At 38.3% G+C, this 25126-nt stretch overlaps 1 protein-coding gene across 1 annotated transcript; it reads left to right on the forward strand.

The window, feature by feature from the left end:
* The first annotated feature begins 2086 nt into the window (after positions 1-2086).
* Positions 2087-25126, forward strand: Tmem165 (transmembrane protein 165). The gene is made up of 6 exons (XM_015482121.2): positions 2087-2508; positions 15383-15608; positions 19033-19208; positions 19726-19908; positions 23596-23701; positions 24354-25126. Exons 1-6 carry the CDS (start codon positions 2308-2310, stop codon positions 24428-24430), a joined length of 969 nt encoding a protein of 322 aa, XP_015337607.1. The 5' UTR covers positions 2087-2307; the 3' UTR covers positions 24431-25126.

Here is a 25126-nt window from a genome sequence, read left to right on the forward strand (position 1 = left end):
AAGCACTTGATAAAAGTTTACTACTCTAATTATACTAATTATCATTACCATGTTGGATAATATGCTGGGACAATAAAGATAAAAGGTATAAATTTACCATCTAGAAGGCTTAAGACCCACTATGGAAGTATGCCAGAGTTCAAATCTTAAGTGTTCCCCAGAAGTCTATGTATTAAAGACTTGTTCCCCAGTTTAGTGCTGTTGAGCTATTGGAAGGTGGTAGAAACTAAGAGTCGGGCTTAGTTGGAGGTCTTCCAGTCATTGGTGGTGGTCCCCAAAGGAGACAGTGGAACCTCAGCCTCTTCCTTTTTCTTATTTTCCCTTTCTAGCCATGAGGTGAGGGGCTTTGCTAATCCACACCTTTTCTACCATGATGTTGCTGAGAGCCACCCCTTTGGGACAATTCTTTATCTCTATTACTGCTTTACCTCCATCTCCTGCTAAACACCTTTGCAGCTTTTCCTCTGAGCTACTTCGTGCTCAGAAGCCCGTGTCTAAGCATCCTGCTCTGTACCCCATGAGTTCTCACTGTCTGCTAAAGTGACTGGAATTTGGCCAGGAGCCCTGGCAACTAATCCCAGAAACTAAATCAAGCACTTTCCAGCAATCAGTGACACAACCAGTTCACATTCCCAACAGGGTCTCTCTAAATCACAGAGGCTGATATTGAACTTGTGATCCTCCTGCCTCAGCTTCCTCAATAGCTGGGATTATAGGTGTGCGTCATCATGACTGGTTCATGTCCCTCTTAAGCAAGGCAAACCTTGCATGCATTAAGGGGAGGTGGTTGAAGGAATATAGACTTTCAACATTTTTATTAGTTCTGCATTGTGAGGGCTCAAATATTTGCACTCCAGGGATGAAACAAGAGTTGCACTCCAAATGGTGTAGGAGACATCCTGTTACTTACACAATACCAGAAGCATAAATTAAGAATGAATTCTGTAAGGGGAGCTGTTGGGGAAGACGTAGAGTCTTTTTAAACAAGTTTTGACAATAGCAGTAGGACTTTACCAGGAAATAGTGGAAGAAGGGAATTACAAACAGGAAGAACAAGATGAACAACAGCTTTACCAACACACATGACAAAATATTATCATCAATTAATTCAAAGCAAATTTGCACCCTTTGCCACAGACTTTTTTGGAGGATTAATTTCTTGTTCCATTAATCATAAACTTCCTTACCTCTTTACCCTGTACAGATTTAACATATGAAAATATATGTAAAGTACTTATAATAGTGCCTGGTACATGGTTAAAACTATTTGTTCGTTTTTAAAACCAGGGGCTGGATCTCTTGAACTTTTGGTAACTAAGTAGCTGAACTTCACTTATCATAAGATATAAATAAATTCTCGAGCCTACCAATTATTCTTTCATGTCTTTTAGCTTTGCTCACTTCAACCGCCATCGTGCAAAAGTGCTCAAGATTCAATTTCAAAAGCCAGACGTTTTAAGGGGCCAGTCCAAGGTGCAGCACAAAACCTGAGCCTCCAAAACGGAAAGGTATTCCAGGACCAGTCAGACGGTTTGGGTTTGGGGCTATTAATGGGCAATAACATCTTAAAACAAGGCTTGAAATTTTTTTTCATCTATTTCTGAATCCTATTACAAAGCTCAAAAAACAGCATTCTGAATCCTTAAGAACTTTCTGTGCAGTAGGTTGACACGCCCAACCCGGAGAGGTGTGACAGTTCCTGCAGGAAAGTGCCACGTAAGTAGCGGCGCTGGAACTAATTTAACATCTAAGAAAGGTCGAGAGTAGGCAAAGGCGGGTCTGGATATTAAGGCCGAAGTCGCGAAAGGAAGCATAAGTAATAGCTGAACAGTCCTGGGACAGTGAGGCACAGAGCGGGGAGCCGGGTTCCAGATGGGTGCGGGAAAGATGCCCACAGGGAACTGTCAACCCGCCCTGGGTACCTGCCTGAGTGCCGCGTCCAATGGGAGGGGCGTGTGAGCCGCACCTCAACCTGCCCGAGGACGTCAGGACGCCGAGGCGGACGCCGGGCCAATGGGAGCCCGTCAGGGATAAGGGGCGGGGCCCGGAGTTGGGGCAGGGCCGCACGGAGGCAGTTAGAGGAGTCGTGTGGCCTCCGCGGGTGAGGGTGGCTGCCCGTAGTGCAGCTGCGGACGCGGCCTGCCGTTGACCTCTCCCGGTCTTCTCCCACCACCCGCATGGTTCGGGCTGCTCACTGAGCGGCGGCGGGGCGTGACGGACGCGCCGCCCAGACGGCTCCGGGTCGCAGCTTGCCGTCACCGGGCACTTCCTCCTGCGGCGCCCGTGCGCGGGCGGCTGGGCGGCGGGATGGCGGCCCGGGGTAGCGGCCGCGCATCGGCGCCCCGGCTGCTTCTGCTCCTGCTGGTTCTTTTGCTGGGGTCCGCGGTCGGGGTCCGGGCCGGGCCGGAGGAAGACCTTAGCCACCGGAACAAGGAACCGCCGGCCGCTGCCCAGCAGCTGCAGCCGCAGCCCGCTGGCGTTCAGGGGCCCGAGCCGGCCCGGGCCGAGGTGAGCGGGCCGTGCTGGGCAGGAGGGGGATGGGGCGCACGCGGCTGCGGAGCCGGCTGCTCTGGGTACCAGGCTCGAGGCCCGCGAGAGCGCCGCCCTCCGCCCCGGCGCCGGCTGGGGGAGGGGAGCCCGCCCCGGCTCGCCAGGAGGAAGGCGATCCTCTGCGTCCTTCCCCGGGTGAGGCCAGGCCTCGCCCAGCTCTTTATGGGGGAAGGGAGAGGGAGAGCCAGCGGAGAGCCTGCCGAGTGTACCTTCAGTTCCGCGGACCTAGATGCTGCTGGGAATCCGCGTCTCGATCAGATGTGTTATACTGGAAATACTGGAAATGCGGATCCCAAGTAGAAAGTTTTTGGCAGCTGGGAGAATTTTTTAATTCCCTAAGGATGATCATATCGGCCATTTCGTTATTGAAACAGCATATTCAAAATGCTTATCAGGCCTGTGGGTTTTGCCAAATTCAGTGTGTGTGGATTATGTACCCCGACTCTAACTTTTTAACAACGTGGCATGGTTTGCCGGGAGTGGCCCTCAGGAACGCGGAGGAATAATCACTTTGGGATAGTATAGATTGGTAGAGCAGTGTGGGATGTCAAAACTAAATTTATTAGTAAACCAGAATCTATGTTTTGTTTGTCCTTACCTAAATAGATGTAAACTAACTTTTAAATCGGCTTTAAGAGAATCACTCCTTTCTCATTCACTTGGCAACAATTAAGAATTTTCCTCATTCAGTCTTGGGCGCGCTCTCCATTTCCTGTTCAGCTCTCAAGTTCTGGACCTTTTATCTCCCCTAGTAGGGCTAGTTTGGGATCCAGCTGCCCATCCCTAGCCTCCATTTTATCTCCCCTAGCCTCCATTCAGCCCATCTGCACCTACTTTTTCTAAACATTGAATTCTACCATCATATCAGCAATCTTCAGTGAATTGCCCCTGCATAGTAATTTCAGTGCAGCCTTGTTTGTGGAATGGATATTCAGGTTTCTAAATGTTCTGGCTCCAGCTAACCACCACGCTTTTGCGCAACCACTCTCTTGCTCATATGGTGTACTATTAAAAAAAAAAAAAAATGTTTCAGTGATACTTTCAGACAAGCCAGGTGATCTTTTCTGGTCTCTCCCAAACAAAAGACCTCTCTAAAAGAAAGACTAAAGTATGAAGCCTGTGGGTCAGACCTTTCCCACCTTCAAGAACCTGCAGATACCTACTCTGTCGCCTTCTCTAAAATTTCATTTATTCACATCATTGGATGTTACCTTGTTTGGCTTTTCCAGTTTTTTGTTGTTTTACCTGAGGATAGAAATTTCACAGAGGCCGATTTTGGTTTCAACACATCAAGAACTTTCTAAGAATTAGAGCTGTCCAAACTGTAGTAGTCAATTTTGAGAAATAATGAAATTCTCTTCACTGGAAGTACTCAGGAAGAAGTTGAATAACTAGCCACCTCTGAAGAGATTTAAAGTTACAGGGAACTTTAGATTCTGGGAGCTGATTTCATCTTCAAAACTGCTGTTCAGCAGGTAGAGCAGGTGCCATTTCCTGTTCATGGATGGGGAAAACTAGATTTGGAAAGAGTGATGTTTTAATGTCTCAGAGCTAAGAAGTTCATTCTCAGTAGAACTAGAATTAAAATTCAGGTTTCAGAGTCTTACCAGGTGTCCTAAGTGTTCATTGTATCAAACCAGAGCTCTTTTAATCTATTTATTTATTAATGGATTTTAATGGTTGGTTGGATATTGGGCCGATACAGGTCTTTGATCCTGATGCCTGGCTTTCCTTTTTCCCTTTATGGGGTGCTTTAGCCTTTTGTTTCTGTTTCTATCTTTACAGTTACATCCTGCTACCTTGGGTTCCCATAATTTGTGTACATGTTTCATCTGCCCCTGTTAGCTTTTTAGTGTCTGGACAGCCATGGTTATATCTTATCTTTGCTCTCCCATAAGGCCTTGCCTGTTGGTGTTTATTGAGTAATTTTCTGTGAGTGAATTAAAGTAATTACATTTCAAGTTTCTATCAGTTATTAAATCCTTCTATGGAAAAACTATGAAGTGAACTCAACAGAAAATATTTTTAATTGTATTTGTCTAGTCTCTTTCTCTCATTTGCTGAAGGATCTGCTAGTTGAAATTAAGAAAAACCAGGTATTAATCACCTGTTGCCTGAAATGAGATCATATCCATTCATAGATTGGTGTTGGGTTTAAAAGTTTTAGCTTTAGCTGGTTATATTGTTGTTAATTCTGGGATTTTTGTAAAGTTAAAAAAAAAAGCATAAGAAAAGATTAGAAGCATTTGAACTCAAGAGTAATAAACATACCATGATGACAGAAATGTGCAGTGTAAATCAAGTCAGAGGTATAAAAGAAGTGTGCATCATTTACCATCATGAGAAGTCAGGGTCTCTACTGGTGCAGGGGAAGTGAGGAGTGGGCTTCTCTGTCCTCTTCTTTTGCCTACCCTCCCTGCTTAGCCATGGGTCAGGAGTGGGGCTGCCATTCAGACAGCTATGCCTGTCACTCTCTGGCTCAGCTGATGTGCTCCTCACATCTAATTCTGAAGTTGAACTGATTAATGAACTTTATTCTTAGTGTTCATCATTTAGCCCATTGTCATTTAACTCAATATCAGAAGTTTATTTTAGAATAACAACTATTTTGGGTTAAGTAACTGTGAGAGTGAGATTTATGAATGAGTAACTTTTAGGCATTTTGTTGAAGTTTGAGTCATGATTTTTAAGAAGACTAGTGGTAGATATTAATAGTAGTTATAGCTATTAATAACCCTTTTTAGGAAGCTGGGAAAAATGCAGCTATGTAAATAGAGGCCACAGTGGCAGAAACATGTCTAGTGACCATATTTGAGTGGTCAGAAGGATCTTTGTCTTTAAAACTAGGGGTGGGGAGGGAAAGGAAAGGCCCAATATAATGTTATTTTTTCCTTCTAATATTTTCATGTATTCTTGGTCCTTTGGAGTTAGGAATTTATTTTTAATTCTTATAGCAAATATAATTGCCTTGTTTTTAATATATTTTCACTTAATTTTTTGATGTCAAAAATAGTTGATGCTCAGCTTTTTATTTACAGTGCTACAGTATGTTGACAATTTTTGCTTTCACATATTTTCTAAACTATGCAATATAACTATCATTTGCTTTTTTGGTGTACCTAATGGAGGTAAAAAATGATCAAAATACAGTTTAATAGCCACATAAACAAGGGTTCAGCATTGCTGAATATCGAGTTTCAGCTGGCTTTGCATCTACACATAGTATGTCTTTTAAAGGGACAAAAATGTTTAAATTTAACCTTTTTTATGCAGCTGTGAGTGGACTTCTAAAAATGAAGGGAAAAAAAATCCTTTAGTAGATTCATGCATTGAAGTGGAAGATGAATTGTCAACATGTAATTGCATCTTACAGGGTGCTTTAAAGTGAGGAGACTGAACTTCTAAATTGGGCTTTCTGTGTGGATATGTTTTTGTTTAATAAGCAGGTTAAAATAAATTGGAGGAATTTACTCTGAACTTAAGTCATGAATAAACTCCAATTTACAAACCATGGGAATAAAGTACTCTTGGATCTCAAAAGTATCTCTTGGATCCTTTCTTTTATGCAGTTTATGTTTCTAGTGACCTACTTAGGTTCCCCCCACCTTTATTCCTTCCATAGGTAGAGTACATATATACGAAGCATAAGTCCTTTATGTTGGGGAAGATCAGGTAGATTTAATAAAGGTAATTTATAATTTGCTGAATATTCTGAAAGTCTAAAGGAGAAGTATTCTGGTTGCAGTTGCCAGATCACTGTTGATAAGCCTGCAAAAATCCTCTTGCCTGACCCAGTATAGGTTCTCATTTTCATATTTTTACTGTATTGTTACTTGAAATTTTTAAAAATTATCTTTTAATCATGAGAACACCTTTTACAGGTTCTTTTAAGATTTCCCCCATTTTTATTAAGTTGCAGTCCTGCTTCATTCAGTTCAGCCTCCTGATTTATTACTAGGATTGAGGCTCTTGCCTATGAGGACTTTAACATATTCATAATTACCCTCTCTGTTATATTACTGAATTTATTTGATGGTGTCCTATCATCAAAGCAATTCAATAACAAAAATTGAGTCTGGTGTGTTAGTGCATACCTGCAATCTCAGTTACTTAGGAGGCTGAGGAAGGAGGATGGCGAGTTTCAGGTCAGTTTGGGTAACCTTGGTAGCTTGTTAGCCCCTATCTCAAAATGAAAAGGGCTGGGGATGTAACTGAGTATAAAGCACTTGTCTAGGGTGCAACAGGCCCTGATTTCAATCTTGGATATTCCAGAAAAAAAAAAAAAAAAAGAAGTGTGGGAAGGAGAAGAGATAGAAGAAGAAAGAAAATTCAGTGAAAACTACATACACTTGATATATTTCTAATTCTAAACTTTATGAAGCATTATATAATGGTAACATAAAAATAAAATTGCTAAGCATTAATTATATTTTTCAAAAGTAAATGTTAAACATGAATTAACATAACATTAATAAAATGTTATTTTAAAAACAAGCTGAATTATCTACAAATACAAAAACATAATAGCGGAAATTTAAAATAAAATGTTATATCTTGGGCTGGGAGTTTAGCTCAGTGGTAAGTGGTTGCCTCGCACACAAGAGTCCCTGAGTTTGAATCCCACTACCACACACGCAGAGTTACATTTTTAATTTGAAAGTTAATGTCTTCAGTTTGCAGTCTTGAAACCCGGGTTATCCATGGTGTCATTGGTTTAAGTCAATGTGTATATTTGTGCACATTTTTATAACTTCTGAAAAAACTTTTCAGATTCATATCAGTAAAATAGTGTTGAAGAAACAGTTCTGAGCTAATGATAAGCATCTTCCTCTGACACTTAAAAATAATTTCAGTAGAGTGCTTGCTGCACATGCACAAGACTCTGGATTCAATCCCCAGCACCACAAATAATAATTTCACCTCTTGTTTGATAACTTTTGTTGAGCAACTTTGGTTTTTTTTGCAAGGACATAAGTCTTTTTTTTCCTAGGTAGCAAGCTCTAGATTTTGTTTCAAAGCAAGCATCTTCTTAAGTTTCATCATGTAGATGGAGATTCTGGTGCAGGTTATCTATCCATTTTAGCATTTGTGTTAATTTGAACTCTAGAGCCAGAATAGGAATTATTTTTTTCTTTATTGATTGTCATTTTTTTTCCTTCTTTTGAGTATCAAGAAAGCATAAAAGAATACCTTCTAAATGAGGACTACACAGAATTTTCTGATTTGGAATTAAATTGTAGTAGAAAAGAGTTTTATTCAGCAAGGTTTTTAAATTACAAATTGTTGGTCCCGTTCTTAAGATATTATTTCTTTTCAAACATTAAAGTAGTGGTATTTATACCACTACTTTAATACCAAGAAATAACACTAGCATTTGATGACTTTCTCTGGTAGATTATTGTGTAACTGAATAGCGGAATTGTACTAAATGGGAATTGTACTCTCTGCATCTGACTCCTGTATGCTTCCAAATATTTCCTTCTGTGCTCATACTTTCTGCTCTTTTTTTGTGCTTTGGACAAAACTATTCATCCTTTCCATACTTCCTCTCTGTAACTATGTTCCTATTCTCCTAAGTCCTCTAGTACTTTCCTTCTTTAATACCTTTATTCTCTTCATTGTTTTCTTCCTATCTGCTTCTATATAGTCATGGGTTTCTCCTATTTTGGTAAAGAAAAAAAAAAAAAGCCATCCATTTAGCCCTACTTGACAGCATTAGTTTCTGTTCTTCAGTTTTATAAACCAAACTTCTAATTAGGGAATTAGCTGCTTTTGAACTTTGCTTTAATATTTCTATCTGGCTTCACTCCTGCCTTTTTGTTGAAATTCCGGGTACCATAACAGCAAATTGCCAAGTCCAGAGGTCTTTTCAGTTCTCATTTGACACTGTTAACTGTGATTTGAATTTTTTAAGAGTCCTACACCATTGGGCCTGTTTGGCATCCGTTTCTCATCCTCTGTTAAATTGAGCTAATAACTTTTTGAACAGCAAGTGAAACAATATGTATGAAAATACCTGGTGTATCTAGTTAATGGCTCAATAAATAATAGCTGCCCCTGCTGTTAAGTACAGTAAATGATGTACTTGGTGCCTAGCTGTTTAAGACCACTTTTATTTCTGTTTTTGTTTGTTTCTTCCTTCTCCACCCTCAACCCCTTCCCTAAATAATATCTTTTCTAAGATTGATTGTGGGGTTTTTTGTTTTTGCTTTTTTAAAGATTTATTGCAAGAATTTGGCAGTTTTGAGGCATGACCAGGCAAGTTACTTATCTATAGGGCAGGCCAATCCAGCAGGCAAGGTATTATTCTCTGGCATGGCTTAAAGCTGCTTTAACAGTTGTACTTTGTGCTTTGCAGAGGAACCTCAGCTTTGGTCATATGGCCTTTCAAAAGATTGAATGCAGTCTACTCAGATAATCTCAAGTAAACAGTAAACTCTCTTACTGAAAACCAACTAATCGTGGACTACAATCACATCTGCAAGAGACCTGCATTGCTGTAGCACACTTAATGTGGGATTGCATAATCAGGGGCTCTTGCCTAGCCTTGGTGGTCATAAAACTGACCATCACACAGATCACTGGCTGAAAACTGGTTCAGTAAAAAATGACATTTAGTATGTCAGAACAGTTTGCAGACATTAACACTAAGGCTGTAGGTCAGTTATGCTGGAGCAGAAAATATATGCAAAACAATCCATTAAGGATGGTAGTTTAGGGATAGGATGTATAGTATATACTTATTTGTTAAATTCTACAGAATATCATATATATATATATATGTATATATATGAAGCGTGCTCACCAGAATATTCATCGAGTAATGAGTTTCTACTAACATCCCCTTTCCTCTTCAGGCTTTTAAAGATGTTCAGGCATTATTTATATAAGAAAAATATGAGTGTGCCTTTTTACTTTGAACATTTCAAAAAGTTCAACTGTCTGGTAGGTTCATGAATGGTTGGAATGGCAAAGTAAAGCCACAAGAATTATTCAAGTATTTCTCTTAGATTTGGCATGTGTAGTAGAGCATGAAGTTCGCAAATGATTAAGAGATGGAGATTCAGAAAATAATTTGTTTAGAATTTCCATATTTGAAATGAGAGCTATTGTGGTTTTGGATTCAGATCCCTAAATGAATATCATATGAGTATGTTGAGACATAAATATGTGGGAAGCTCCCTCCTTTTTAGAAACACAGAAAAATGATATAACATTACCTCCAAGTGTTAAAATGTAACCAAGCTTAAAGTAATAGAGAAGTACTCAGGATAAGAAATGATAAGTCCAGGCCATGTTGACAGATGGGAGCTGGAAGATAGGCTGGAAATTAATCTTAGGGTATAGATGAGAGTCAAATTTAAAGGCATTGTGAACTTTGAAAGACATGACTACATAATGCTACAAATGAGACAGCTCTCTTCCCTTGAGTTGACCAACCTGAAGATGAAGGTAATTCAAGAGGAACACTGTAAATCCTACCTTGGTTTTTCCATGTCTGGGGAACAACACAACTGTTGTAGGCTTAATCTTAAGACTTATTTTCTGAGTTATCTCTGCCTTTTGTGGAAATCACATCTACTTACAAAGTTTCAGCTAATTGAGGTTGCAGCAACCAGGTACAACTGTGAGGCTGTCCTGTCTTAATAAGAGCCACTTCTGAGACCTTTTAGAAAACCTCATTTGAAATGCTCCATGTCACTTCAAATTGAACACATCTGAAACCAATCTGATTCCTCTTTCCCACCTATCTTTTAGGAGTACTAATATTTTTCTCATTCAACGAGCCTCAAAGCTATTTCTGATCCTCTACTCTCTCTTTTTAAAGGCCCATTGATTTGTTTTTTCCTTTCTATCATATGTATACTTTCTTCCTTCTCTAATTTGTCCTCAGCACTGTGGTATGCAGCTGACCTCCTAATTAATTGGTCCAGTAGCTGGTATTCTCAACTCTGCTCTGATTATTTGTCACAGTGCCTATGTCTTATACTGTTGCTCCTAAGTTAGACTATAACTATAACATTTTCAGTCTACACCCAGTATCTTTCTCATCTTGCCCAGTCATTCATCTGATGGCTTACTGCCTGGTCTCAGAACATGCTTGCATTCTTTCCCATTGCTAGTACAGGAAAGGAGATGAATACTTGTTCAAGTTAGCTGCACCAAGAGTGACTAGTACTGCATAACACTGAGACCTTCAAGGAGCCTTATGAAATGAATCTCACAACAGATTTCCCTAATTGGTCAAAGGTTGACCCACCATTAACTCCCCACATGCCCAGGTAGCAAAACTTAAGTGCAGAACAGTGTGCTTTCAGGTTGGACCTGCCTGAAGCCAGCCTTAGACTGCAAGGAATGATTTCCAAGAGCTGGAGTAAGAGGCTAGGTTAAGAGGTTTTTGAAGTGATGCACTTCATATCTATAATTATGTGCATGATAAAATCTAGAAGGTAGAGAGAAACCTATAGTGAGAAATATGCTGCTTTTTCCACTTGAATTCTAGTTCAGGGATCAGTTTTTCACTAACTGCTTGTTTTTGTGAATAAGGTTTTAGTTCAACACAGCAATACTCAGGTATCACCTACAGCTGCTTTCAAGTTGCAGCAGCAGAGTTACCATGGAAACTAAGTAGCCCATGAAGCTATTAAATATTTGATTAAGAAAAAGTTTGCTGACTCCTAGTTATTCTGGTTCCTTCCTTCGAAACATCCATTACTGTTTCTTGAGATTTGGTCCATATTTACAGTTGTATACATATTATATATTACATGCGTCCCCCATTATGATGACTACAGACACATATTTGAAGCTTCTTAATGATTTTTCTGTATTAGTATATATAGAACATCTTTTAGCTTCATACTATTGTTACATGGATTTACCATTTAATAGTTTCTATTGATAAAAATTTATATTTTTCTTTACAAATGATAGCATTACATTTATACATGTTTCTAATACAAAAAGGTGAGTTCCTGAGTGTTTCTATCTTAAACTTAGTTTTTTTCCTGTCTCTGCTGTGACTTACTGCCTATAGTGTGTGTAGAGTTTTATTTTAGGGGGTGCAGGATCATTAACAGCTGAAGTTACTGGGGTAGGCTTTGCTCAAGAGGTTCTGCTTGAGTTGTCTCTTGAGGAGTCTATTTTTACTTTTATTCTAATTAGTTATACATGACAGCAGAATCCATTTCATTTCATTGTACACAAGTGGAGTGCAACTTTTCATTTCTCTGTACATGATGTAGAGTCATACCATTTGTGCAATCATACATGTATCTAGGGTAATGATGTCCTTCTCATTCCACCGTCTTTCCTACACCTCTGTCCCCTCCCCTCCCCATCTCTTGAGGAATCTTGATTAATAGGACCATAATGAAAAGGAGGTCAGAACGGTGGGACTGTGTGATTCACTCAGGGCCTGTGGTAAGCAGAAGCTTGGCAGACGCTCAGGTTGCACTGCCAGTACTGTAGCCATGAGCCATGTGTCATGTACACTAGAATTTAAAGACAGTATGAAAAAAAAAACAATTAACATATTTCATTAGTAATTTTTAAAATATTGCTTACAATTTAAATAGTAGTTTAGTGGTATTGGGTTAAAATAGTTCAAATAATTTTACTTCTTTTTATGTTTTAAAATGTAGCAACATGGTATAATCAGTTTCACGAAGATAAATAAGCTGGTCATGTTGTGTGATGCTACAAAAACTGAGTGCTAGGCACCATCTTAAGGACTTCATTCATTAGCCCACAGCAATCCTGGGGCATAGTTACCTCTTACTTTAGAGATGAACTTGAGTCACAGCAAAGTTTACTTACTGGCCCAAAGTCACAGTAAATGGTAAACCCTTGGATATGAACCCAGACCTTTTGTTTCCAGTGCTACGGATTCTACCGCTGTGACGGTAGAGCAGAGAAAATGATCCTTGTATATAGTGAGCAGCCAGTGAATGATAACTGATAATTTTCCAACCCTTCCAGTATTTTTATAATATTTTTATTTTAAAAAATCTTATGTCATCCCAATGCCCTGGTACTTTTTGTCTCCAGTTGTTTTGTTTTTGTTGTTGTTGTTTGCTTTTCTTTCTTTCTTCGTTTGGCAGTACTGAGTACTGAACTCAGGGCACTGTACCACTGAGCTGTATCTCAGCTCTTTTTTAATTTTTATTTATAGATAAGGTCTTGCTTGGTTGCCCGGATTGTCCTCAAACTTGGTGATCCTCCTGCTCCAGTCTCCAGTTGTCATAGGGTTTTATCACCAGGATCATATTTAACAGTATGATTCTGGCTATCTAGGGCTTTTTATGCAACAAAAGCTATAAATTAACTTTTCTTATGTTCTCTATATAGGAAGGTTTTTAAGAATATGTAGTTTTGTTGTAGTCTCAAGTTTTATTTTATCCTCCACATCTCACAGAGGAACAGAAACTAAATAATGTAGCCAAGGTTTTGTGGTTAGGAATTATAAAACCATGGAAATATGTAGTTTTGATCACTATTGTGATTTGATTTTAAAAGTAAACATTTTCTTTTTGACCTTAGTGTTAATTGATCATAAATTGTATATATTTATTCCTCAAATTTTCCTTCAATTTAAGATTTTGAAATTTTACAATGAATTTTTTTCATATAAAAACCTTATCCAGCAGGAAAGCACTATGTTAAGTAGAGCCTAGGTGAAATGCATGTGTCTTTGGGATGCGTAATGCTAGGGTATCAGAAGAGACCAGAGCCTCATTTTTAAAGGCACACTGGATAGTGTGGTGTAGAGAACTGGTGGTGATGTAGAGAACCTGGAAGCCCTTAAGATGGTACATGCACAATCCAGAGCTGACTGTCAAGGCTGGAAAAGTTTTTTATCAGTTGTTAAATTACCCCAGTTTTTAGCTCAGAGGTCTAATCTGAGTAATACTTAAATTTTTCTTATTTGTACCATGGTGTTTTGAAGTGAAGTTTTATGCTGTGTGTTAAGGAATGACATGTACACTATAAATTTAGGATTTTACCCTTTTGATATCTCTGATCAGGACCTTCAAGGACCTTTACCTTTTGTAAAACATGTTACTTCGTTTTTACCTTTCCAAAACAACTTATGTTCTCAGGTTTCTTTTTTATGTCTTGGATTTGTAGAGATTGGTAAGCTTTAAAAATTAATCAAAGATAAGCTCTTAGGGTCGAAGTGAGTTATCTAGCCCAGTGTTTCTCAACCTGGGAACTATCTTGGATGTATAATTTTTGGATATATAATTTTTTGTTGAGGGGGAAGTCCTGTGCATTGTAGGAGATCTAGCAGTATCTCTGCTTTTAGATTTTACCCACTAGATACCAGTTGTTCCCCTTCATTTGTAACAACCAGAAGTGTCTCTAAACATTGCCAGCTGCCCTCTTGGAGATATAGGTGTCCTGGTTGAGAACCAGAGTGAAGTCAGTTTCTTGGAAGTGGTGGTTCCCTTCCCTGGCACTCGGACATTGAGAAGGGAAGTTCTCATCTTCTCTTACAGCCCATTCCAGCTTTGAGTGGCTCTTTTGAATAGGAATCTTTTCTCTGAATTAATCTGAAACCTGCACCTATAATTTTTTTTTTTTTTTTTTTTACTTCTGCCTCTTGGGACCATATAGAGGGAATAGACTAACAACAGACTTTACCAATTACTGTCTTTCCTGGTTTCTTGTGATTGTCTTAGAGTCCAAGCCAATACACTTTTTGGTAATGAGCCAGACAGTATTTTAGGTTTTGCAGATTACATCTTTGCTGGCTACATGAGATCACTGTTGTGTAATCTTATTTCTTTCCTTCCCTCTCTCCTTCTCCCATCTCTTAACCTCCCTTCTTCCCTATTTCTTATTTTTTTACATCCTCTTAAATAGGTAAAAACATCCCTTTCTCAAACAGGCTGCGTTGGCCTCCACAGAGCTTGCCAAGCCCTGGTTTTAGATTCTCTCTCCATCTTGGGTGATCTTCAGAGGATGGTGTTTTCAAGAGTGGGACCTCAGAACTGTGTACAGCACTTTGGGGAAGGGCCAAGCAGTGTAGAATACTATGGGGTTGCCATTAACTCCTTAATGCACAATGCTTATTGCCTTTTTGAAACTTTGACACATTTTCAACTTCATGCCAACCAAGACTATGGTTTGTCTTGTTATTAGGCCACATTACCTTCAAGAATTTTTTAGACCTAATTGTGGGACCATGTACACATCAATCTATATTAAACCTTGTCTTAGCTAAAACCAACTCTTTTTTTATTTTTATTTTTTTTCCTGTACTGGAGATTGAACCCAGAGCATTCTAGCACTGAGCTACATTGCCAGCCCTTTTTATTTTTTGTTTTGAGATAGAGTCTTCCTAAGTTGCTGGAACTACAGGCATGTGCCATGGCATCCAGCTTAGCCAATTCTTAATATAGCCTGTGAGAGCTTTTGGGTCCTACTTTGTTAATTTTATAGTGTCTCAGTTGAAGTTTGTCTCTCAGTTCATGTCACTTGAATGCTTGATAATCATACCTGGGACTTCCACCCAAGTTACTAATAAAAATTTAATGGGACTTAGCTAAGAACTAAATCTCAGATAACAGATACTTAGAAAATAAGGTAATTTTAATATAATAGCTGGTCTATATTTTCTTTAAATCAGTTTGGAGAATTTTTACATAGCTGTGCATTGTAGGATCGACCATCAAAGGTCATCATCATTACCACTGACTTTGAAAGTGATAAATATGACCATGACCAAAAAAAAAAATCTTATTCACATGTAAAATAAAAGAATGTTAAATAATTTATTTCAAAAAGTAACTAATAATTATTTAATAATTATTTTTTTTTCTTCCAGAAAGGATTTACACCAGCAGCCCCAGTTCACACAAATAAAGAAGACCCAGCTACCCAAACCAATTTGGGATTTATTCATGCATTTGTCGCTGCCATATCAGTCATCATTGTGTCTGAATTGGGTGATAAGACATTTTTCATAGCAGCCATCATGGCGATGCGCTATAACCGATTGACGGTGCTGGCTGGGGCTATGCTTGCCTTGGCCCTGATGACCTGCTTGTCAGGTGAGTGTTTTCCCCCAGTGAGAGGTGAGTGAATGGAAAGCATTGTGCGAGGCATTGACTACTGAATCACTCGGCCAGTTATAGTGGAATGTGTTTTATATTCTAGAAATTAGTCAGCAAATGATGTCAGTACATAAATTCTTAAACGCCACATCTCACTTTTAAAATGAAATGTTTTGCTGTTCACGGCCAAGATGCATACTCCCTCATCACTTATTCAGTGATGTTTTATCCTTACTTTTATTCTGTTTCAGCTTTTTTTTTTTTTTTTCTTTTCAGTCTGGATAAGCTTATTTATATTTGATATTTTAGAAATAGGATTCTAGAAACAACAAAAGAATTGCATATTTTCCTGTTGAAGGACATTTAGGGAGGTAATCAGTGAGAAATAGCTTTCAGTTTATTGTGATATTAAGCTGTTTTTATCCATTATGGTCAGGTACTCCCTGCATGTGCTGCTGTTTGATATACTACTTTATGGGCATTACTTTTTCAGAACATTAGAGTATCAGAAGTCAATGCCAAAATAACTGAACAAAGTATGGTCTCTACATTCAAAAGCTACCTCAAACCACATGGTTTGCTGGAAAATATTGAGCTTTTCCCCTTTGAGCCAGACTTGTATTTGAGTCTGAATTGCAATGTATTAGCTTCACAAAAGTTATTTAATCTCTTTGATATTTAGTTTTCCCATCTGTAAAATGGAAATAATGATGTCCACTTACACTGTGGGCTCTGGTCTATATTAGCGAGATGTTTTATTTAGAGTGCTTTGCCACTCACCTCTCTTTCCTCAGAATGTTTTAGATTTATCATAATGAAACTCATTTTTGAAAGTGCAGAATAAATTATTTTCTGGCTATGGGATGCCTGAATACTTGTTAAAGATTATGTCTTTATAAACATATAAATGAGTTTTTTAACAATTAAAACAATTTGAATGCTTATCACTTTTTGGAAATTATTAAGGGAATTATTAATTTTTCACAGTAAAAACAGTTTCTCCTTGAAGGCAAGTACCTATGATGGTAAATACGAATAGGAGAGAATTGCAAATGGTGACATCACTTATTTGGAATGAGTTTGAATAGTATCAGAGAAATCTTTTGTTGAAGCTTTCGCTTCAAGGGGGCCAAGAGGCTGTCATCTCTGTGCCCTTCCTACCCTGGGCTTGTGGATATTTGTCCCAGCGTCTTCTGTGTGTTCGGTTCCTCCACAGCTGTGGTGTCTGTCTTCTGTCCCAACCCTTTCGCATCATCCTCTAGCCACTGGTGCTGACAGCACTTTTCACCTTTACTTTTTGAAATAGTATCAGGGACTGGCACACTTTTTTCCTGTGTAGTCTTGAAAATAATTTTGAAAAATTATGCCTCGCCCTGCCACTGAACTTATCTGAAATTTTTCATTGCAAATTTAAGAAGGAATAGCAAAGGTCTAGTGTCTAATATATTTTATAAAATAAAACTGTTATGGTGTTTTGAAATATACCCAATTCCAGCTTGACATAAACTCTTTTTTGAGAGTCGGAAATTTATTTGGCTCATTTATTTATTTGATTTAAACTTTCTTCCTGTAATTATTTTTATTTATTGAGGTTTATGATGATAAGGTTAACTTAATGGTAAGGTTTTGCTTGAAAAATCTTAGATGAATCCTTCTATTACATATATCTGCAATAAAAATATAACTTTAACACTGAATTTTGAAAGAAATTGAAAGTTTCTTTTGTTAAATCTCTTATGGATTGAGTTATAGTTATTAGTTTATCAAAAGCAAATCTATGCCAAATTTAAACTGACATTTAAATTGAAATATATATAGATTTTTTTTGGTATGAAGATTGAACTCAGGGCACTTGACCACTGAGCCACATCCTCAGCCCTTTTTAATTTTTGAGACAGGGTTTCGCTAAGTTGCTGAGGCTTGTCTTGAACTTGCAGTTTTCCTGCCTTAGCTTCTCAAGTCACTGGGATTACCTAGCTGAAGTTATGCATTCTTGACTAGAAAACTCTATAGATGATACTGTGTTCCTCAAACGGTAGCCCATCTGAAAAGCACACAATGTCCATTTTCCCCTTATTGGGATGTTCATTTTGATCACCTAGTTCAAATTTCTCTGGTGCTCTGTTTTGGTTTCTGTTTTTTCTCTATTGGGAATCACTTGAAGACAGTACAAATACCCTATTACTTGTGACAGTTTCCCCATAGATTTAGGATAACTCTGGGATGATGTAAACCTTCCCTCTATGCTTGTAAATGATGACTTTGTAATTCCAGTATTTGATTCACATTTAACAGTGAGCTTTGGAATCCTATAAGCAAGTGCCATTTGTTTGCCTGTTCAATATAGGCTCTTTAACTCCTTTTTCTAGTGATTTTAATTATTAAACTGGTGTGTTGCTACACTGCCCCAGATTTGGCCAGTGGGAGCCCCTTCAAGCTGTCTCTAGGGCCTCGTGATATCCTCTTTTGTTTTTGCTTTTCCTTACTTTCTAGTATAACAAAATATTGCAGGTTCATCTTGAACTTTCTCTGCCCAGTCTTGGAATAGACAATTTCTCTGACTAAGGAGCCTTGAGGAGTCATTTAGTGGCTAGATCTAGTATAAGGTGGACTCTTTGTTACTGAGACATCTTTGTTTCTTGCTTTTCAGTGGACATATCTAGAAAATGTATGTCTATGTTGTGTTTATGTATGTATACACATATCTATAAGGAATTTCTAGTTTTCTCTTATAAGACATACTTATTACCCAAAATAAGGGGATTGGGAGAGAAAAGGGGGAAAAAGAGGGGATTTCATCAAAATAGAGGAAAAATCAGTAGAGTAGATGAACGGGATTGAGTGGGGAGGAAGGTAGGTCAGGAAAAGAGAAGAAGAGTGGAATGAATCTGACTGAACTTTCGTGTGTGTGTGTGTGTGTGTGTATGTATGTATATATATATGTATATATATATATGAATATAGCACAGTGAATCACATCAAAGAGTTAAAAAGGAGCAGAGTTTGAATCATTTAAAGATTTGTAATTAAGAAATTGTACCTACATATGAAAGGGGTGTGGCTTCAGGCTGTAGAATCCTTATAGGGCATCAAAGTTAGCCTACCTCAAGTCCTAGGCCCTGTACAACATAAGTGGCAAGCCAGACCCTGGCTGAACAGGTCTGGAGGGAAGGTCAATATACCATCTTCAACTATGCCATTGATGTCTTAGTAAGCTAAGCTGTGTGAGGGCCATGGTTAGACTTAAAGGTTCAGTATTGGTGGAGGGAAAGATGGAGTTGTTTAAGGTTATTACAGTAGTTGCTAATGTGAACCATCTTTTCTTTAACAGTGGTAAGTTATGATTTCTTGATGTTAACCCTGTCTTTGGTTGTTGTGGTAAGGCCAGTTAACCAGACACACTGTTGGCATTTTCTTTCAGTTCTGTTTGGCTATGCCACCACCGTCATCCCCAGGGTGTACACATACTATGTCTCAACTGCATTATTTGCCATTTTTGGCATTAGAATGCTTCGGGAAGGCTTGAAGATGAGCCCAGATGAGGGTCAAGAGGAACTGGAAGAAGTTCAAGCAGAATTAAAGAAGAAGGATGAAGAAGTAAGTTATAGCACTATTAAATATCTGGGCCAAAAAGGCACTCAGTGAGGAATAAGCACTATTCAGGGTTTTTCAGTGGCCACGTGTTGTGTCTGAGCTACAAAAAAATATCTTGTTTTGTTCAGCTTCCCTTCTTAAAGCTGACGGTGATAGAATTCTGGGTTACTGTGAATGTGGTAAGGAAGGAAGTAGAGATGAATACCAAACCTGGCAATCAAGTTCCTTCATTAGATTGATTATAGCTCCTGAAAAGCAGGAACTATGTTTTATCATTTTACATGTTCCTTCCATAGCATCTAGGATAATAAGTGATCAATAAATGCCATTTGATTTGTTTTACTGAGGAACAGAAGAATTGAATATAACATATATTACTACATGAAATCAAAGGAGAAATCTGGGGTCACAGAAATTTAGTTTCTTTGGAACATATTCCATAGAACTTAAGCAAATAAAATAATAATGATTTTGTGCTATTTCTATTGATTCCCAGTGTTGATGTAATTTTTTGTTTTAGTTTCAACGAACCAAACTCTTAAATGGACCAGGAGATGTTGAAACGGGTACAAGCACAACAATACCTCAGAAAAAGTGGCTGCATTTTATTTCACCCATTTTTGTTCAAGCTCTTACACTAACATTCTTAGCAGAATGGGGAGATCGCTCTCAACTCACTACGATTGTTCTGGCAGCTAGAGAGGTGGGTGAGACTTAATACTATGATTATATTAAAAGTAAATACAATCAAGTGACTTTGTTCAGTGTTAGTGGCCAGCGAGTTGTTTCCCATGTTAGACTCTCTGATCATCTCATCTCATATTAGCCTTCTTGTTTCTGCTTCCAGTCTGATGACGTTTTTATATCCAAATTTAATTGCTTTCTCTTTTCCCCTTGCTTGGTCCTTTTCCCCAATTTTCCCAAAAGTTATGGCCATCTTGGCTTGGCTTGCTTGCTTTTTTCAGAACCTGCCTGTATGTGCTTGTTGAAAATATAAATTGTCCTAATATTTTTGAAGACCAGTTTGGCAGTAAATGTTTATGGCCTTTTAAAGTGTGTAAATTTTGGTTTCTCTATTCCTTATACTGAAGAAATAATTGAGTGTTGCACAGGTTACTTATGTTTTTATTATAACTGAGTGAACTAGAAACAGACTGAACTTTCTAATAAAGAATTGATTCAGTTATCCACAAATTGTTATGTAGCTCTTGGATTATGCACTTTTCAACATCATTTTAATGACAGAAATTTTAAAAGGTATTCAAAGAACAAAAAGCACTTAAGGAAATCAGAATGTTGACAGTGCTTATCTTTGGGCACTACTATAATGGGTGAGTTGTTTCTGTATAGAAAATTTTTGTTATGTCTTAGCTTTAGATTATTGAGCGCTAGGATGGTGAGATACAAGAGACCTCAGTTCATCTCTTTCCAGCCTTTACTCAATAAAGATAAATAACCTGAGGCCCAGAGAAATTGGGTGACTTGGGTGACGACAGGAGTTGGTTGGTAGGCAGGGCAAGGACCTGCCTTTGTAGCCCTTTCTTCTCTGTTTTGTTCATAGTTGTTGAATGCCTCTTATTTTAAAGATACTTGTTGGTTTAGTTTCTTACTTAACCTTTCTTCCTTTTGAGGGGAATAGACAGAATATTTTAATGTTCACATAGATTTATCAAGATTTACTGAGGAGAGGGTTATGGAATGGAAGTTGCAACTACTTTTCAGGCTCTTCTTGATCTTAACTAGTATACTTATCTATATTTACATCCAATTGTACAATTTCAGATTCAAATAGTTTTTAAATCCTTGGAAATGTCTTCATAAAAGAATAAGTTTATTAACATAGGCTGCAGTTTAAAATATAAAGCATTTTGAGGGCCAAGACTAAGATAGCTGGGGAAAGGCTGTTTTGTCAGAGAAGTCTCAAATGCTATATTCTGGGAAGAGGGGGAAAGAGAAGAAAGGATCTCTATTTTTCAATTCCCGTAAGACAAACTTTGTTTTAAAATGTCACTTTATTGGCTGTATCCGTATTCTTCTTGATTTCTAGTCTTTTGTTGACTTTCAGATTGCCAGAATTGGGACTTGAAAGTAAGTGACCATGTATGTGGTGGACGTGGGAGGTTCTGCAGGGTGAGCTCTGATGGCAGAATCCCTGCGTTTCTTCTATACACTCTTCTGTGTGGCAGTAACCGGGCAAGACTGGACTCCCTCTCTATGCCAGACACTTGGTCCATGCCTCCTAGAGCATGGCACATGCTGCTGGTTTGTCTCGTTGTGTGACCATATCGCTGTACTTCCCTGCACTTCCTCACTCGAAAAGGGGGATCACCTACTTCATGGGTTGATGCTGCATGTAGGCAGCACAGTCCCCAACACGGCACTCCATCAGCCACCCTTCCATACCCAGCACTGCAGTGGTGTTTAGTGAGCTGTTAAAGGGCAAATGTGTTGTGTCTGTTTTGTTCCATTAATATTCCTTTTTTTGGTATGAACCACACAGTTGGTTCGAACCATTTTACTCTGCATCTCTACTTCCAACATTGATGTTCCTAAATTGCGTATCACAGAACCCTAGTATCTTTGAAATTTTAATGGGTACGAGGGGGTTGGGAGTAGAGAACTTTGGGTCATACTTGTCAAGTGATGTTTCCTTGGCTTTTTTTTCCTTTCTTTCTTTTTTAAGGATTCAGTCTATAAATTAACAATCTGAAAAATGGATTTTATTTAATCTAGTGATTTTTTTCAGTATCATCTCAAATAGAATGGTGCTATCTTCTGGGGTAGCAGTTATAGAAGTTATAATACACAAATAGAATTTGGGAAGTGTAGTCCTAATTTTCCATTCATGCTTCATACCATTTCTACTTCCTGTCTGTGCACATACACTGCCCACGCCAAGGCACCGGGCCCCCTCCTGCTTCAGAGAGCAATAGCCTGCTTTTCTTCATTTCCTACCCCTCACAACTGCAGTTGCGTTCTCCTATGTCCTGGCTCTCAGCTTCTCGAATATCTCCCCTGCCCCATCTTAAATCTTTACCTTTGTCCCAGCGCAATTTGGGGGGCATTTTTAGCATGAGTCTTTTCTCATCTTTGTTGGGGGTGGGAAGCCCCCTTTCTTCAAGTCTAGTTCTCTGCCAAATAGCACTTTCTTCCTCTTCCCACAGTCTCAGAGAGCTTGGCTGTGATAGGAATAAATGTCATTGTACTTGGCTGCCTTTGAAACCACAGATCTAACCTCACCAGGAGTGCTGACTGGGGGCCTTGAAGAGCTCAGTGCAGCCACTGACAAGACCTGCTGTGGTCTCTTGGGAGGCTAACTGCCTGGCCACCTTTCAGTCTCCTTTGATTCCTCTGTCATCCTTTGAGGATTGTTTATCAACATCCTTCTTTAAGCATCCTCTCTCAGGGTTATTATGTTCAGTCCCTTAGCTTCTCCACCATCACATTCATTTGATTCTTAACAGTTCTTACTCCTGTCAGCAACTTTAAGCCTTTCTCTGCTCCTCCTCCTCTTTTTAATCTCAATGGAGTTACTTTAATTCACCCAGATAATTAAAGAGGAGAAACTTGGGTGTCATGCCTGATTTTCAGAGCACTTATCATTTGTTTATCCTTGAGGCATTAAGTATGCCACACAATTTCTCTTAAAGTCATCTGCCTTTTCTAGGCCTATAGCTTCCTTCCCACCTCAACCAGGCCAGTGTTGCTTCTTTCCATATCTTCTCACCTTATCTTCAGTCTCGTTCCCCTCCAGTACATTTTGTCCATTTAGATCTTTAAGCAATAAGCCTGTTATATCATGCCCCATGTAGAAATCAGACAGTGTCTAAAGACAAAGGTTGAACCCCAAGTTTACAGTATCCTTCATGTGACCTGGCTCCCTTGTGGAATCCTCTGGTGCCTTGTTGGTTCTCTGTAGAAAGGCTGAAGAGCTCTGCAGTTGGTTTTCTTTTACCGCTGGTCTGCTGCTTTCTCCTTAGCATTTCCTTCCCCTACAAAACAAAAATCAAATCCTCTTGCTAACAACACCTGCTGCCCTTCAGAGCTGTTTTCTGGAAAACCTTTGCTGATTCTAATTTGACTGGATGAAAAGATTCCGGGTACTGAGCTAACAGCATGATGACTAAAGAGAGGTTTCTTTCTCAGGAAGCATAGCCATACTATACCATAAAGGTTTACTTAGTTTTTTCTAGTTTAGGTCAACTGGTATATATGCCTTCAAGAAGCTGTTATATACCTTTCATGAAGTTCAGTACACCTGGATTTTTATACTGTTTATATTTTTTGTGACTGGCCTCCATCTTCAGTGCTTCTTAACAGCAGCACTTAGTAGCAGTTTCAACTTTCGTTTCAAACTAGTAAATTAATGCTGGTTATGTTTCCTTTCCAGGATCCCTATGGTGTAGCAGTGGGTGGAACAGTGGGACACTGCTTATGCACTGGATTGGCAGTAATCGGAGGAAGAATGATAGCACAAAAAATCTCTGTCAGAACTGGTAAGTCAGTTGTTTTTCTTTTTTCTCATTCTGAGAGGTTAGAAATAGGGTGTGTGTGTTAGTTCTGTATTTAAGTTCTTTCTTCTAAAAATACACCTGGTCTTTGTAATTATCTTCTTTGAAGTCCTAGGTATCACCCAATGCTATGGACTGCTTTCTTTCCCCATGGGTAGAAGTCAGTTAAATAAAAAGTGCATCTAAAAACACCAGTGATATCATAGTAATTATCATATGGGAATATGGGAAATTTTGGATCTTAAAAACATATTAAGACTGAGAATCAGGTATGAACCAGGTGTACTGATTCTGCTGAACATTTCCTATGCAGCTATAAATAATCTGGAGGCCTACCAATGAAATAGCTACCCTTTTTTAGCCAGAGGTTGTTGAACATTCTTCTCTATGATTGGGTTTTGGGATGCAACTAATCTCAATTTAATGCTATGATTTCCCAAAATAGTGTCAGAAAAGAAATTGATTAGGAATGTTAAGTGTTGTTCTTTGCTGTATAAATGGAGTGAATTTGTATTCAAGGTTAGTTGACTAGACTAGAAATAGGTAAATTCATTGTTTCCCTCAAAATTTTGTTTGTAGAATATCAGGGTACAGGAGAAATTTTGCTTCATTTAATTTTTTTTTTCTTCTCTTCCAGTGACGATCATAGGAGGTGTCGTGTTTTTGGCGTTTGCATTTTCTGCACTATTTATAAGTCCTGATTCTGGTTTTTAACACACTATTTGTTCATCTGTATTTAGTCTAAGATAGGTAACTACTGTCATTCTGTACATAGTGTACATTACAACTAAAAGCAATGGAAAATACTGTATTTTGTAGCATTGATTTTTGAGTTTGACCCATTTAATGAAAGTATTATGTCCAAAAAAGATAATCACTGATTTGTAAAATGGATTTTTAAAAGAAACCCGACTTCTCAGTGTGGACTTTTTGCAACATAATTGTCAATATAGTCCCCATTTCTGTTTGGTATGTGTAGAACCATTGTGCAATGGGGTCTACCACTTGATTTTCTTTCAACATGACCCCTTTATAAGGAATATATTCTCCTTGGTCACTGAGGCATTTCAGATGTTTACCTTAAAAATTTCCTTGTGGAAAGAATGAATGAATTTCTTTTAAAAAAATATTTCCCTAAGCCACTAAGCAGTAGTTTAATCATGTCTTTTCAAAATTAGATTGTTTTTAAAAAGAGACAAATAAGGTAATAATTACTATAGCAATTAGAATTGTTTGCTAAGTCCATTCTTTTTTTTAATTGGGTAGGACACCCAATATGAAAATAGTCAATATTTGACAATGTGGAATTACCAAATTAAAAGAGAATACTATGAATGTATTCATATTTTTTCTATATTGAATAAACAATGTAACATAGATACAATGTAAATAAAAGTGGTATGACCAGTG

The sequence above is a fragment of the Marmota marmota genome, unplaced genomic scaffold, assembly GCF_001458135.2.
Source record: "Marmota marmota marmota unplaced genomic scaffold, marMar, whole genome shotgun sequence".
NCBI lineage: Eukaryota > Metazoa > Chordata > Mammalia > Rodentia > Sciuridae > Marmota > Marmota marmota.